This window comes from Mobula birostris, chromosome 9, assembly GCF_030028105.1.
Source record: "Mobula birostris isolate sMobBir1 chromosome 9, sMobBir1.hap1, whole genome shotgun sequence".
NCBI lineage: Eukaryota > Metazoa > Chordata > Chondrichthyes > Myliobatiformes > Myliobatidae > Mobula > Mobula birostris.
The window spans coordinates 15,073,090-15,090,310 of NC_092378.1; the positions used below are offsets into that span (position 1 = coordinate 15,073,090).

The following is a 17,221-nucleotide window of genomic DNA, read 5'->3' on the forward strand; positions in this document are numbered from 1 at the left end:
TGCATAAGCAGCAAGGCAATGACCCCCCCCACCAGCAAAAATTCATCTACCCACCCCCCCCGCCCACCAAGCAATCAAGTGTGCAGCAAAGCATCAATAAAGACACAGATTTGTAGTACCCTAAAGACTACTCGTTCACCCGGTAATTCAACATGTCACAGGCTCGCTCTCTCTCTCTATTAAGGGAAAAAGGGGTGTCCTCATTTCACAGCAAGAGGGGAGACATAACAAAGCAACACGATGATTTATGGTGTTGCATCGCTTTTTATGATTTATGATCTATGGTGTTAAATCTGTTGCGTCGCTTTTCCAAGCTCTGTGCCCAAAGAACTTGAGTCTCTGGGCAGACAGCCAGCAGCCAGCTCGCCGCTTACAATTTTCCGTCTCCCACAGCACATCAGGTGGCGGCACCAGCCTTGAATCCACCCACCATCTGAGTCACGATCGTGTGGGTAGTCAGAGGCTTTTTCTCAGGGCTGAAATGGCTGCCACGAGAGGGCACAGGTTGAAGGTGCTGGGGAGTAGGTACAGAGGAGATGTCAGGGGGAAGTTTTTTACGCAGAGAGTGGTGCGTGCGTGGAATGGGCTGCTGGCAACGGTGGTGGAGACAGATACGATAGGGTCTTTTAAGAGATTCTTGGATAGGTACATGAAGCTTAGAAAAATAGAGGGCTACGTATGGGCTAATCCTAGGTAATTTCTAAAGTAAGTACATGTTCGGCACAGCCAACAACTGCCTGGAAGCTGGTGACCCTAGATTAAAGAAGACAGATAGCACCACTCGCTGACTTGTGATGATTCAATTCTGCCCAGCAATCAATTTACATCATTGTTCTGCTTCACCTGTGAGAGAAATTACAGTCAATAAGTTGCATAGTAATTGAGGGCAGAAAAGTATATGTAACTGACTCTACATTTTCATTGTTTTGTGAGCTAGTCCTATTTTTATGTCACTACAAAGAACTGACCATCTTTGATCGACTCCCTACATCAGGGTGCAGCAGGGCATTGCTCCAAAATGTCCACATCCATCTTTTGCCTCCACAGGTGCTGCCTGACTTCATTCTTTTTTCTTCCAGATTCTAACATCAATCATCTCTATTGTCATCTTAGCACCTTTTGTCCACCTTTTGAATTATTTTAATGAAAATTAACGTGTGGAAATTCTTTCAGATCAACGACATTCTGTTAAATCACATAAACATTTATTTAAAACTGGCTCAAGAGGCTGGGTTGAGATGTGAGTTATACTCAATAGCATCCAAGTTAGTTTGCCTAGTTTGGAGACTGGTTTCAGTGGATCAGTGGTACCAGTTTTTGGTTGGAAATAAGTTTAGTTGTGTATTATGGTGCTTTTCACCAGAGATAACTTGGCCTTGCCTCTGTATTTCAAGAGGTCCAGAAAACTGCTTCTACACTGGGCTGCTCTTGTGATGCGATCCGTAAGCCAGATGGATCCCTCATCCCTTGTGTATTTTGGGGTATTTTATATCTGCAGCTCGATGACTGATAATCACAAACATCCTTGCTGCAGACCAACTACTCCTTAGCAAGTGTAGAACCAAGTCCCAGCAGCTCCATCATAATCCTGGCTGAGATAAACCTATCCTCCTGTAGACGGCTGTTTGGACGTGGACCTTTGTGATTCCCTGGCTGAGCCATTGTGCTTGTAAATCAATGTATTTGAACCATACAGACTCAGATATCTCCAAATTAATTAACCAAGTTTGGTTGGAAGTTTGCATTGCCGTTTAGCTATGTAGAGAGTTACATTCAATGTGGAAGATCACTAATATGACATTTCTCTGTAATGGATTTTAAAGGTTTGTGTGAAATATTTCATTGCACATTATGGATACTCTTGCATAAATAAAATTGCTTGCTGTTTCTGAATATTATTGCTTGATTCAAGGGGGATGTTCAAATTGTTTGGATTCATTTGTTCAGCATAGATCTAACAGAGAGATAAGAGAGAACAGATACTGGAATCTGGATCAAATCTCCTGAAGGAACTGTACCGTAAAGCGTTGTGCTAACCACAGTAGCGCAGTAGCACAATGCTTTATTGTACAGATGACCCAGGTTCAATTCCCACCACTGCCTGTAATGAGTTTGTACGTTCTCTCCGTGATCATGCAGGTTTCTTCTTGGTGCTCTGGTTTCCTGCCACTGTCCAAAGACATACCAGTTGGTAGGTCAGTAGCTCATCGAAAATTGTCATATGATTAGGCTCGGATCAGATTGGGGGAATTGCTGGGTGGCATGGCTTGAAGGGATGGACGGGCTAATTCCACGCTGATTCTCGATAAATAAATAAAAGAGCTTCGGGTCAAGCAGCGTGTGTGGGAGAAATGAACTTGTCAACAGTTTGGTTTGTAAAATACATCAGGACCCTTGATCACTGAGCTCCCCCCAGCAGATTAGTCCTAACAGTGCACAGTTGTCAAAATGTTTGTCACATAATAATTCCCATATTGGATAACAAAACATGAAATGGGCCTTTTGCTCTGCCATTCAATAAGATTTTCTCAATGCCTTTAACCCATGTCACTTGACTTCTTTGAACTCTGTCTTTCTTGAACATACTGAACTAATTACAGTCTTCTTGAGTGAGGAGGACTCACTACCCTGTCTGTGGGTGAAGAAAATTTTTCATCTCTCAATCCTGAACAGTCAACCCTTTACTTTCACTCAGTGGTTGCTGGTACGAGACAGCCCAGCCTGAGGAGTGATCAGCCTTACATCTACCCTGCCACATTCCATAACGATTTTGTACAATTCAGTGAGATTACCTCACATTCTCCTAAACTTTCAAAAATGGTCCCAGTATGCCTATCTCATCTTGTGCAACAAACCCACCATCCAGGAATCAGGCAACACACATCAAAGTTGCTGGTGAACGCAGCAGGCCAGGCAGCATTTCTAGGACAAGGTGCAGTCGACGTTTCAGGCCGAGACCCTTCGTCAGGACTAACTGAAGGAAGAGCTAGTAAGAGATTTGAAAGTGGGAGGGGGAGATCCAAAATGATAAGAGAAGACAGGAGGGGGAGGGATGGAGCCAAGAGCTGGACAGGTGATTGGCAAAAGGGATACGAGAGGATCATGGGACAGGAGAAAGAAAAGGGGGAGGGAGGGAAACGCAGAGGATGGGCAAGGGGTATAGTCAGAGGGACAGAGGGAGAAAGAGGAGAGAGAGAGAGAAAGAATGTGTGTATATAAATAAATAATGGATGGGGTACAAGGGGGAGGTGGGGCATTAGCAGAAGTTAGAGGAATTCCCCATCCAGGAATCAATCTAGTGAGCATCCAGGTGGAATCTCATTGGGGCTCCATGCATTTAGCCTAAGATTGCCCTGTTCATGTGCTCAGGTTGTCTGGCACTATCACCAAGGTATTTTCCCTTAATTGCTCACTTTAAGTATCCAGCAAGTTTGAAGTTAACCTGTGCATAACTGAAGCAGCAGGTGACTCCTATGGAAAGTCACGTGTGATGCCTGAAGTCCCTTAGCATCAGGCACAGAATGGGGAAAGGAGGAACATTCCAGAGAGTACTTCGGCTCCTGGTCTGGAAAGAAAGCTCAAGAAAATTAGAGTGTGCCCTCTTCTGAATGCTCTAAGACTCTTCTGGCATTCTGTTGAAATGAGTTCAGATTGTTACAATTACCAGTCATGGTTTTAATGAAATATTGCTCTAGGGTAGGCAATTGTCCTGTATCTGTTTCACTGAAAGTTGCAGTCATAGGGATAGGGGAAGCATTAACGTATTGGGACCCCAACACAAGATCCCTCTGTCCTTTTAGCAGCTCTTCACACTGGGTGGGTTGTGTTAAAATCCAGCCCAATGAGTCAAAAATGAAAATACTTCCAATCCAAAATTATAAAGCTGAAAAACAATCCGTGAAATGAGATTCACAGAAGAAATCGAGCTTCTAACCCTGTGTGACTTATTCGGAAGGTATTTCCCTGAAACCCCATCCACGGCCCCTTCCAGTCAAGATTTAACATTTCCATATCTGTGGTTCGCATGCCTATCTATTCAACAAGCATTCTTCACTATTTGATTTCTGTCAAAATGCAATGTTCTGTTCTTTTTCATTTGATTTAATGCAACAGTTCCCAACCTGAGGTATCCAACTTCTCATTAGTCAGTCAGGTGGTGGTGGTGGTGGTCGGGAAGAAGATTACAGGATTCCGTGAGTTGTTAGTACTGAGAACACTTAATTAGATAGTAATAAAAGAAGTAAGTGTAAACTGGATTTTCCTACCAAGATTTTGGAAATATCAGACTAAGCGTTTCCATCAACTATGCTCTTTAAATTAATGGTATAAACTCCACATTCATTGATCTGCATTGTTTCAAAGATTCTACTCATTTGCACAACCATTGTCTATTTCAGTTTAAGAATTTTCAGAAATTTTTATTAAAATAGTTGTATAAAGGTTGTATGACACATAATGCTGTAAAAAGTTTTAATCAATTTTGAACTACTTGAAGTCTTGCACTTGGTTCACTGATGGTGCTCATCTCTGAGTCAGAAATATGGCCAACTTCTTCCAAGTACTCTGAGCTTCACATGCCTTCCCAAGGTCCTGTAAATCAACATTCCAGTATCTGATACAGCACAAAGGAATTATTCTGCAGTCTTGGTCCACGCATCCCCTCCCCTAACCCAAATCACTAAAATAGTTTTATATTTTCATGATCAAAATGCTGTCTGAGGGGTGTTGCTGCACATAAACTGGACCCAAAGGTACTGTCTAGAATGATGCTGGTCATTTTAATGAACTGCATTAGAAGCATTCATAGACTAAATGTAAATATTTGCTTTTGTACAAGTTAGTTCCTGGGTAGCTTGTGATGAGGTGAGGAGGGTAGTTTGTTCAAAGTCCAAAGTAAGTTTATTATCAAAGTACATTTATGTCACCATACCCAACCCTGAGATTCATTTTCTTGCGGGCATACTCAAAAGAGCATAATCGAATCAATGAAAGACCGCACCAACAGGGTGACCAACCAGTGGGCAAAATACAACAAACTGTACAACTACAATAGAAAGAAAAAAAACTAATAATAATAACGGCAAATTTCAGAAAATATTCTGTGCACTCGAATGCACTACCTAGGAGAGAAGGGGAAGAGGAATAACAGACATTAAAATCTACACAAACAGTCAGATAAAACTTCTAAGGATACACTTGCAACAACAAAAACAGGAATCAGCACTCCATGCAAGCATAAGCAATTCTGATAAGAAGTATCCACACCTAAACTTAAATGAGAGCACAAGCCAGAAAAGTGAAGACATTATCACTATTGAAGAAAAAGTAAAAATGTAAGATATCCCCGTGATCTGAGCAGCCTAGATGTTGACAAGGAAACATCGAAAGCCTGCCTCAGAGTTGGAGACCTTTTCCCAGAAACAGAAGTGTTCCTTGTGGCAATACTGGACCAGGTGGTTAACACAAAAAATATCAAAGATACTTAATAAAAGACAATACATGTAGAAAATGCTGAGGGAAAAAAACAGAAATCCAACACATCATAGGATCTTGTAGCGGTTTAACACAATCTAATTACTTACACAGGCACAATCAAGTGGCAACATCATTCAGCAAAATCTTCCATTAAAATACAAACTCATAGATGAAATCACACCCTACTATAAATACAGGCCTGCTCCAGTTTTAGAGTTAGATTATCACAACTTATATTAAGACTGATCAGTTATTACAGATAGGACAATCCATAATAACCACCTGGAAATTGAAAGACTTTGGAACATGAATAAGGCATACATTGTCCTATTAGCAATATCTATGTAGATCTTCAGAAAGCCAAATACTAAACACTAGCAATTGACAAATGAGCATGCTTGACTATGTCTGTACGTTAGGTTTTACCAGCTGAGAAAAATAAATAATAATAATAAATAAGCAATAAATATTGAGAACATGAAATGAAGAGTCCTTGAAAGTGAGTCCATAGGTTGTGGGAACAGTTCAGTGATGGAGCAAGTGAAATTGAGTTAAGTGGTTCAAGAGTCTGATGGTTGAGGGGTAATAATTGAATCTGAACCTGGTGCTGAAAGTCCTGAGGCTCCTGTACCTTCTTCCTGATGACAGCAGTGAGAAGAGAGCATGACCTGGGTGGTGGGGGTCCCTGATGATGGATACTACTTCCTTGCAGCAACCCACCATGTAGATGTAGTCCATGGTCGGGAGGGCTTTACCTGTGATGGACTGGGCCGTATCTATTGCTTTTTGTAGTTTTTTCTGTTCAAGGGCATTGGTGTTTCCATACCAGGCTGTGACGCAGCCAGTCAGTATACTCCCCACCACACATCTATAGAAGTTGGTCAAAGTTTTAGATGTCATGCTGCATCTCTGCAAACCTCTAAGGAAGTATAGGCACTGCCGTGCTTTCTTTGTAATTGCTGGGCCCAGGACAGGTCCTCTGAAATGCTAACACCAAGGAATTTAACATTGCCATTTACTGTGAACATCTCCATGATCTAGGCAGCACCTGCAGAGTCCCTGTTCCTACCTATCACTTGTAGTCACAGCATCTCTTTCATACTTTGAATTCTTCAGCTTCTGGTTTGTCATTTCATCAAACAAACTTCAAAAATATTTTCTCATTACCCTTCCTCTTCCTTGTTTACATTTTGAAATCATGTACAGGCATAGCACCTCCATCCTCAGGTGTGCCAGGAACACCTTCTACCACTTCATCTGTCAGTAGTCCAATAATGCTTCTGTGCTGTCAAACATCCAACGTTATTCTAACTAACCAAACCCATAACCTTTGACACTATGAATTGCACCTCACTATCAGCAGTTCTATTCCCATCCATCATCACTGAATCAGGTTGCTTTCATGTCATTTTGGCAAGCTGCAACCTTCAATCTGTCCTTCCACCTGCCCCTGTTGCATTCTACAGCAAGGGTCACTCATTCCTAAATGACCCCAGTGCCACAGATTTAAAATTATCACCTGCATTTTCAAATTGTTTCTCTCTTCCTTCACTCTGACTGAGAATATTACCAAATTCTTCTTCCTTTTTACTCCCCAACCTTCATTCCACCGTAACTGTCATTCAACTGCCTTGGGAACATACTCTGGAAAAAGCCACCTAAAGTTCCCTCAAATTTATTGCACCCTGACACTTGATAGAACATTTGTTTACCAGTCCTAATGCATTGTTTTTAAAAATGACTTAACAATTGAGTGTGTAGTAAATGAGAAAATAAGTAATAATTTGTGTATCACTCAAATGAGTCCACTCTGTCCTGCAGCATTTCATAATGTTAGTTCACTCTAGCAACAATATCTAAGTCTTAACAACTCACCGCATGCCCAAATCATTAAATTCTGCAATTAAGTATTGCAAAGGCTCTCCATTTGGATTTGTGTGATGGTATTTTTACCAGAGCAAGTCAAATGATCTTATTGTCATAAATTGCAAGTGTCACTCCACCTACAAGAAGGCAGAAGAAAGGAAATAATAGGCCATTTAGCTTGAGTGGCTGGGAAAATGGTGGAGTTGATTATTAAGGATGAGTTTTTGGGGTATTTGGAGGTACATGATAAAATAGGCCAAAGTCAACATGGTTTCCTTAAGGGAAAATCTTGCCTGACAAATCTATTATAATTCTTTGTGGAAATACCAAGCAGGATAGGCAAAGGAGAACTAGTGAATGTTGTGTACTTGGATTTTCAGAAGGTCTTTGACAAGGTGCCACATGTTCGAGACTGCTTAACAAGATAAGAGTCTATGGTATTACAGGAAAGATACTAGCATGGATAGAGCTTTGACTGATTGGCAGAGGCAAAGTGTAGGAATAAAGGGAGCCTTTTCTGATTGTCTGCCAGTGACTAGTGGTGTCTTGCAGGCGTAGGTAGTGGGACTGCTTCTTTTTACGTTGTATGTCAATGATTTAGATGATGGAATTGATGGCTTTGTGGTCAAGTTTGCAGACGACATTAAGATAGGTGGAAGGTCGGGTGGTGTTGAGGAAGCAGCTATGTTGCAGAAGGACTTGGACAGATTTGAAGAATGGGCAGAGCAGTAGCAGATGGAATACAGAGGCAGTAAGTGTATGGTCATGCACTGTGGAAAAAGGAATAAAAGTATAGCCTATTTTCCAAAAGGGGAGAGAATTTAAAAATCTGAGTTGCAAAGGGACTTGGGAGGCCTTGTTTAGAATTCCCTAAAGGTTAATTTGCAGGTTAAGGCAGTGGTGAGGTATTCATTTTGAGGGGACTGGAAAATAAAGGATGTCATGTTGAGGTTTTATAAAGCACTGGCAGTTTTGGGCCAGTTACCTATGAAAGGATATGCTGACGTTGCAGAGGGTTAGAGGATGTTCGAGAGTGAGTCTGGGAAAGGCTTAACGTATGACGAGCGATTGATGGCTCTGGACCACTACACACTGGAATTTAGAAGAATGAGGGGAGAGGGTCACATGGAAATCTATTGAATGATGAAAGAGCAAGATAGAGTGGATGTGGAGGGAATACTTCCTATGATGAGGGAATTCTAGAACCGGAGGGCACAGCCTTAGAATAGAGGGGTGTCCATATAGGACAGAGAAGTGGAGGAATTTCTTTAGCCAGAGAGTGGTGAATCTGTGGAATTTGTTGCCACAGGCGGCTGTGGAGACCAGGTCATTGGGTTTATTTAAGGCGGAGGTTGATAGGTTCTTGAGTAGCCAGGGTGTGAAAGGTTACGTGAGGCAGCAGGAGAATGGTTTTGAGAGGGAAGCAGATCAGCCATGATGAAATGGCAGAGCAGATACAAAGGAGCAGAATTAGGCCATTTGGCCCCATTTCTGATGCCATTGCTGGAATTAGTATTGAGTAGTAACAAAGGTAGGGAGGGATGCTTAATCTACAGAGCCATATTGCATCTTCATCCACATTCCATGTGGTCACAAGCTCTATGATAAGCTGTCAGCAGCAGATTTTTTGGGTGGATTTTGCAACTATAGCCAGGGCAAAGGAGGTTTAGTGAGAAAACTGTCAGTGCGCCTATCCAGAACACTGGTGAGGCGCATGCAATGTCAGCATTTATTTCAGGGGGACTAGAATATAAAGGAAAGGATGTAGTGCTGAGGTTTTATAACTCAAAAGACGCCTTCCCAGCGTCATCTTCAGATAACCTCTGAAGAGTAGCTCATAATATATCTTCTGCCCAGATATAACTTAGAAATAAAAGTAGCTTATTATGAGAAGTTCCGGAAATATAGAAATGTTAATTGAACGACATCCAAGGAAGGAGAGCACATGGGGTTGTGCTCTCAAAATGAGAATGCTTCCCATTTTTAAAAAGATATGACTGGTGTAGCAGTCTTGTGCCAAGTAACACGTGCACCCCATCATTCCTTACTATTCCCAGACCACAGGTAGCTTGAGAGGAGTTTCAGAAGAACATTAATCTGCCCTTCAGTTAATTGAGGAAGTTTTATATATCTCCATGTCCAGGTAATGGCCCACCAATCTACATTTTTGTAAATTAATTAAATTTTCATGTATTAAATCCTTGACTGGCCATAAGACCATAAGATATAGGAGCAGAAGTAGGCCATTTGGCCCATCGAGTCTGCTGTGCCATTCAATCATGGACTGATCCAATTCTTCCAGTCATCCTCACTCCCCTGCCTTCTCCCCATACCCTTTGATGCCCTGGCTAATCAAGTACCTGTCTATCTCTGCCTCCCCAGCCGCTCATGGCAGCAAGATTTACCCCCCTCTGACTAAAGTAATTTCTCCGCATCTCTGTTCTAAATGGATGTCCTTCAATCCTGAAGTTGTAACTAAAAGCAACATGTTCAACTTTCTGCATATGTACACTTGCTGCGTGTACCAACAACTTAATGCAGAGATCACTGACTCTCTGCAAAAGGAAGTGCCTCTTGGCATCTAACTATATGCTTATTAGAACCCTTGTTCTTCCCTGAGCTATCAAGCTCAAGCAACCTATTTGCTTGGAGCGAGTCTAATCCTTTCCTTATTTTAAAGACCTCAGTCCTACCTCTTCAAAGTCAACAATTTCTTTCTTAAATATACAGCTCCTACTCTCTCAGTCAATCCTGGGTAACTGAAGACCTTTGAAAGGTAGGTAACCTGCTAACCTTTCTCCGAAATTTCTAAAGTCTCTCCATTCTCCATCTCAAAAGTTTTAAAACTTTTTGACATTATAGTGTTATATAGTGGCACCCACACCAGACTTTGAGGCAAGTGACCCTGGGTTTGAATCCGGCCAGCTCCTTGCCTGCACTGTATCGAGCATTGAACTACCAATTCAACCTCATAAGACAAGGCAAGGTTGCCACCTGATGTGCTACAAGGCATGAAGTGCAACAACAACTTTGAAATGTGCATGAGCTCACTTTACATAGTCTGGATTGTACAGATTAATGAAGTTTGAGAATATAACATGACATGTCTAAAGCTGTCCCACAATCACCATGGGTTATGGTTGGAAAGTAATGGGTCCTACTGGACAGCAACAGTTTAAAATGCCTTTGCTTCTGTTAAAACTCTAGATTAAGAAGAATGAAAAATTGAAATGGGGAAAATGAGAGAATCATCGGTAATTTATTTATTGTATAAAAAGGAGCAGACCTTTTGCTCCTTTGGGCAAAATGGGCCAAATGGGCTGCCGTCCTCTACCCTATGGTGCTTTATGATCTGTGAAAACTATTGTGTCTGGGTGGACAGCAGTTTAATTGTGCTACACACTGAACTGCAACAAGGGTGGAGTAAGACTAAGCCCTTATTCTCTAAATTACATCCTTAAACACAAACGTAAGGATGCAGTGCTTTGCTTAGAATTACTTAAGCAACTGTTCTCACTCATTTTAGCTCCAGGTGTCTAAAGTAACATGTGAGTGTTGGTCATTAGTGACTCAATGCCCGCTTATGAAGAGAAACGCAACCAGTTTTGTTTTGAGGCTTAAACCATTCCAGGTCTACATCATTAAAGAAAACATGGAGGGTACAAGTTCTAATTAGACAAAATATAACTTGCTAGTAATGCTGGCAAATTGGCCAAGTCTCCCACAGTTTAGTTTCCTTTTTATTGCTAAAGATTATTTTTTAATTTACAACAACTGTAATGCATATCTGTACTACCTGTGCCAAAAGTGTACCTTACCTGAAGAGGCTGCCTGAGAAGATATCATGATCCGTTTGCCTTTAGTGATTTCAAAGCACTAGTATATTCTCCAGCTATTTTAATTCAAGTATTTTAGAGCCGGCAGACTAAATGGTGGTTGCATTCATTCTAGGTATAAGCTATACATTTAGCTATGTGGCAGAAACCTTTGGTCAAAAAGAGTGCAGAGGATCTGCCAGACTCATTAATATTATTAAGTGAACTGAAACTTCCAGCCTAAAGGTGTTCCTTTTAAATCTCGACAATTTACTGGTAATACACGGTGCATCCAGGTTTGAGAATATGAACAAAGCACTAATTTTAATTTTGTTTCAATTGAGAAAATATTTTAAACTGTCAGTGCTAGAGCCCCTTGATATTTAATCGACTATTTGATCCTGAGGCACTCAGTCTTTAGTGAATAAGCCAAACCTGAACTGTCAAGTGCAATCCCTTGGAAACAGAATTATTATGGTATCAGTTTCAATCCAGTTGGCTGAATTAGTCAGCGCCTTGATTGGAAGCTCTATTGACTTATTTGTACTGGGCAAGAAATGTGCATATCTGCTGGATAATCATGTCTTTCTAGAATGTAAATGTAAATTGAAGTGGCTGGGGCATAGGGCAGCTGACACTTGACTTTGCACTCTTTAGTCCAGCGAAAGCTTTGATCAAGCTACATCTTTCTCTGTTTCTTGTCCCCCAGAGAGTCTCCCAGGGTCATGGCCTGCTGCCTAGTCAAGAGGCATTAACCTACTGGCTTAAATATTTGAGGCCCTTAGGTTAGCAGGGGGGCCTTCACTTCATGCACTCCGCATTTCCCACATAACCTAAAGCAGACTAAACAAAAGTGGTGTGAAATCTGATGGCTGGATGCAGCCAAAGTAATATGTTGCAACTGTCCCCCATTCATTTAATACCGTGTGTTTGTTTCCTGGATTTACACCCTTTTTGGTCTTTGGGATCATGGAAACCTTTGAAAAGAGGATTGCAGAGCAGTGGCCTGTGATTAAAACCTAGTGTTTTTCTCCATGCTGCTCTTGTGCAACTGTGTCACACATGGTAGCATTTAGGACCCCCTTCACAGCTGAAGTGTTTCAAACACTAATGAATGGAAGCTTGGTCATATAATGCAGACAAGCTTTAAGGCATGCTTTACTGAATGGTGTACTGTAGTGGCCTGGGAAAGGAAGAGAGTTATAAATTGTGTCAGCTAGCAACCCAGACAAAATGAAGCCATGTGGAAAATCAAATCTATTTAACTATGAAACTGTTGTAAGCCATTAAGGTGGTCATCCTTGGCAGTTCTCAGTTTATGAGGTGACAAATGTTAAACCACATAATATAGCCTTTTGCTTTAGATTTTTTTTTAGCAAATAAATGAGAAATTTTTTTTGATGTTTTTCAAAGGGCCATTTTGGAGGAGTTATTTTAAGGGGTAAATGTTGAATGCTAACCAGATTTAAAGCTGGAAATGTATGATAAATGGATTGAATAATTTATAATGTCCTGCTATTTTCCTTACAACTTTTTAATGCTTTTAAGTTCTACAAAGACATGGTAATGACATCAGCTGTAGGAGATTTATTGTGGTTTAACTGGAATTTAATCAATGCACTCTCTTCTCAATTCTGTGGTTAAGCATTTCCGGTTAGAGGCCTCCAGAAATACTTTGGCAATTAAAAAAGTAACAGCACTGCTTGTAGAGCTGGTCACTGTGGAAGGGGAGGGCAAGACAATATTATTAAAAAGGGTTGTCTAACATAATACAAATTTGTTTTTGTTTGCAGGAAGAGGGTGAAGGAATGTCCTCGCAAGAATCCACAGAGGAAGATTAAGAAACCACATGAATTTACTTCTACCTCATTCAGCAGTTGGGTGTTTTGAAGGGAGAAGACACTACCTTGACCACTTTTTTTTTCCCAATTAACATTGGTCTGTCCACTTTATCCTGGGGAGAAACACATCCACATCCTTTGAAAGACTTTTACTATCTACCTTTTTGTAATCCCTTCACAGTCCCAGGTTTAGTGAAAAAAGACTGCTGTAACACAGGGGACACAGATTAATAATGCAACATTTTAATTACTGTTTTCTTTTTTTTAATTCTCAACATACTTATAGTTTATTGAGCTGCTAAGTAAGGGTGAGTGGGTCAAAAAGTTATTTTTCATTACAATGCACAAAATAATGCAAACTGAAATCTCCATATGCACAGTAAAAAATATGGGCATTTTGATAGAACCAACTTCCTACTTAAAATGGTGGACTGTATTGTCCCGAACACCCACCCTCCCTTAACTTAGTAAACACCCTGTATAGAACACCAAAGATGAGGGATAGGCACTGCTCTTAGAGAAAACTTTATAGTAGACTTTTTTTAATTGATGTTTTTCACTTACTGTAATTCAGGAAAATCTTAGGGCTGATTTTATATATATATATTTAATTCTGCTGTTAACTCAACACCTAAAAATTATATTCAATAATTGAAGGGAAGAATGAACAACCAACAGTTTTTTTTTACAGCTCTGTAGGGATAACAAAAAGAAATCATTGAGACTTAGAAAGGGAACGGCTTTTTCCCCACCAGTCAGCCAGTAAGAATCACACATATGTAGGTGACTTTACCTCCATTGCACTGTCATGTGGCTAGTTTAAGCAAACACATTTCTTGGTTTTTTGGGAACACATGCTGTGCAATTGATCCTCAAACCATTCCTCCTCCTTCCCAGTGATCCAAAAGAATACTCAGTCAAACCAGCACTTTTAGTGACAGTTGCAATATTACCCCATTATCTATAACTACCTCTGATTAATTCAATTAGTTTGACAGCCTCTCGGGTACATGCTGCTATACACATAAATGCAGGTTTTTTTTCACCCAAATTAATGGACAGATAAACACTGATCTGTTAATTCAGTTTTGGTTCTGTAGTTAAAATATTAGGGGAAACCAAAATACCTGAAAACATTTCTGTACTGCAATATAATTGCTGAACTTTTACAAGTTACTTATTGCCAGTTAATTCAACTCATTTTCTGTTTGTACTTTAACTTGAATATAATTTTTTTTACTAAATTACTCATTGCTTTTTAACAGATTCTTTTTTTTCTTATGTTACGATTAATGAAATGGAAATGTCTCTAATGCTTTTAACTTTCATTATTATCAGTAGTGTTTAAACAATAACTGTCCAAGTTTGTACCTCACATGATTTCAAGGGAAATGGACTAATCAGTTGACCAAAACCTACCTCCAGATATTAAAAAGGAACAGACTTGTTATTATCAACATCAGTTTAAAAATATCATTTAAAATTTTAGGACTGCAACTAATCCCTAGTCAAAGTATTTTTGTAAAAAAAAGAAAAAAAATAACCTTGGTCACTAAAGCATTTTAAATTACTTTCTATTCTGAAACCTTCAAAGGAAACGTGAAGCTTTGTAGGTAAAAAAAATACAAGATCAGTTTTTTTGTATAATTCAATCAAGAATATGTGTTTAAATTAGTAAATTGTAAGAAAAGTACTTGATTCATATTTTCATGTATTTTACACAAATGTGATTTCTTTTTTTACCTTTTTGTAATATGTTTCAACCAGATGTATTTTTAAATGCTTCTTATGTAGAGTTTTATCTTGCTTCTCTGCTTGTCAATATTGCTACTTTTAACATTGAATGGGCCGGGGAGATGGGGAGGGGGTAGTTTCTCAGGAGAATCCGTGACAGTAAGGCTTTAGTGTTGAGCCAAAGTACAACCAAAGTTGATTCCTTTTGGCTTCCATCAGAATTTATAAAACCTTGGCATAGGCTTGGCGGGCTCCTCAGACAATATGGTGCTTAACCTGGCTATTCATTGAAGACTGAGCTTATAACCAGTTGTATTTACCCCACTTTTTTTTATTAATTGAATCCACCAAGGAAAACACTGCCTTGCATTTGTTTTAAACTTAGGATTTGCTTGAAAAGTTATTCCGTGTACTTCAATTTAAAAGAGAATCCTGTAAAGTTTTACCTCAGTTTCGGGCTAACACAACCTAGGGAAGCCTTTTGTTACGTGTTGGACATTTAGCTCTGAGAAACCTCTCAAATGCTAATGTTTATCATGTATTTCTCTGTATGTTGTACAATCAATTACACACTACTACCTCTTGGGGCCTACTGTTACCTCAGTTTCAAGCTGAAAACCTATTGTTTATGGCCAGTAGACCAGAGCGAACATCATAATTTTTTTATACATAGTTTATTTTTTTTGGGAGATAAATTTTATATGACTGTTCTCTTCTGACTGGTCACCTCAAAGACTGGACATTTAACTTTCCTGCCATTTTACAAATTTTAGACTTGGTTTGCGGGGGAGTTTGAAAATGATAAATTGCTCCCCCTGTACCTTGAGTGTGTAACTTTATTGCTTTGCTATCCACTTAGAGAAGCTGTCTGATTGTACTTGGAAATGCTTGCTTGCTGAGAAGGTTCCTTTTAAGGATTATCACTGTCTGTTCAGCACAAATAAATGTAATAACCTCTGTGATCCCCATGTTGATTCTGAGACTTTTATCATTTTAACACTGGCATAACAGTTTACATGATTGAACACAGACCCAAAACTCTTATAGTAGAACGTTTTTTTTGGAAGTAGCACTTGAATAGACCACTTGAATTCAATGTTGAAACTTAAAAAGAGTCCTGTAGTTTTAAATCCATTGCTGACTAATCTCCCTTGGTTTCATAAACTTAAGACACATCCACTGTTTCAGTTTACTGAAGCTGATTTATCATAGAGACAATCAGTAAATGATTCATTGCAATAAAATTTTATTCTTTTACAAGGGAAGGAAATAGCAAGAATGTAGTAATTACAATAAAATGTATATCCCATGTTACTTATTAAAGAGTTCAGATATTTGCTTTTTCACAGTTCAATACACTACCAATTGGTTAAAGATTCTCTTAAATTTGAAGGAACCACCTTAGAAGATACTTTTCTATGGTTCTTTTATTTTTGGGAAAACCAGTCAATGCTCCCCCCCCCCCCCCCCAACTTGTTAGTATTGTATTTTGCGTGAACTGTGGCACCCTAGTAGTCAAGTAGCTAGCTCACTCTCAAGATGAGGGTTTTATGCTTAAACTTTAAGCATAAATTAAAACTGCTTCTATAGCATACTGATAAATAAAACTTTGCAGAGTAGTAGAAAGTATATAAATTATTTGAAAGGAAGGTATTGGTTTTGACCTCTCTTCATTCTCACCTATTGTTACTTACTGTTGCTTGGCCAAGGCACCTTGCAGGTCGTTCGATTCTTAGTCCTTCCATGGGCATATAAATGCATTATATAATAGAGCTGAGGGAAGGTGGTGCTTATTTTCTGTCCCTCAAAGCAGCAAAAAGCTCAGTTCTTCCCCCTGCTGGCACATGATGACATGTTTGAAAGGTGCACCATGTTCCTCCATTAACACACAATCTGAAAGCAACCTCTTGGTTGCAGATCAATGGAGTGAAACAAAAACCTGGAAGTTTCGTGGATAACTGATAATGACTAGGCTTTTGCCGTGTCATGTGGAGATGCCTTCAGACATACATTAGAGTAGTCTTAAGTTGTACAGCAACTTATTCTGACCACAGCTAGAGCATCCTATTGTTTTATAGTGTCTTTAATGGATCCCATCTTCATTGCATTGTGGCTGGGTTAGACCATGTTGAGGACAATATCATCCAATGTTAGGTTTGGTCTGGCCACATCAGAAGCATCATATTCAGTCATACAGTGTCCTAGTAATCATGGCAATACCCTCATCTTCAGTTGTACCACAATCTGGTCCGTCCTAAGCAAGGGCATCACCTTCAGTTATATAGATCTGCTCTGACCACATCTGCAAACCCATCTGTAATTGTACAGAGATGTAGTTATGACTCATTTGGAAATCTGACTTCAGTTGTGTGGAATCCTTGTAACACCACTTTGATAGCATCATCTACAATCATACTGAACCTCGGTTGAACCACTGTCTTCCTTTCGGGACACCAAAACTCTGCTGAAAGATAATACAAAAGTGGCTGC

At 39.7% G+C, this 17,221-nt stretch overlaps 1 protein-coding gene across 1 annotated transcript in view; it reads left to right on the plus strand.

Annotated features, from left to right (window-relative positions):
* Positions 1-14,176, plus strand: part of hmga2 (high mobility group AT-hook 2) — a 150,325-nt gene extending 136,149 nt beyond the window's left edge. Inside the window, exon 6 of the mRNA XM_072269341.1 lies at positions 12,950-14,176. Within this exon, the coding sequence (XP_072125442.1) occupies positions 12,950-12,997 (48 nt within the window). The 3' untranslated portion in view covers positions 12,998-14,176. The remainder of the gene's footprint in view (positions 1-12,949) is intronic.
* Positions 14,177-17,221: the final 3,045 nt, after the last annotated feature.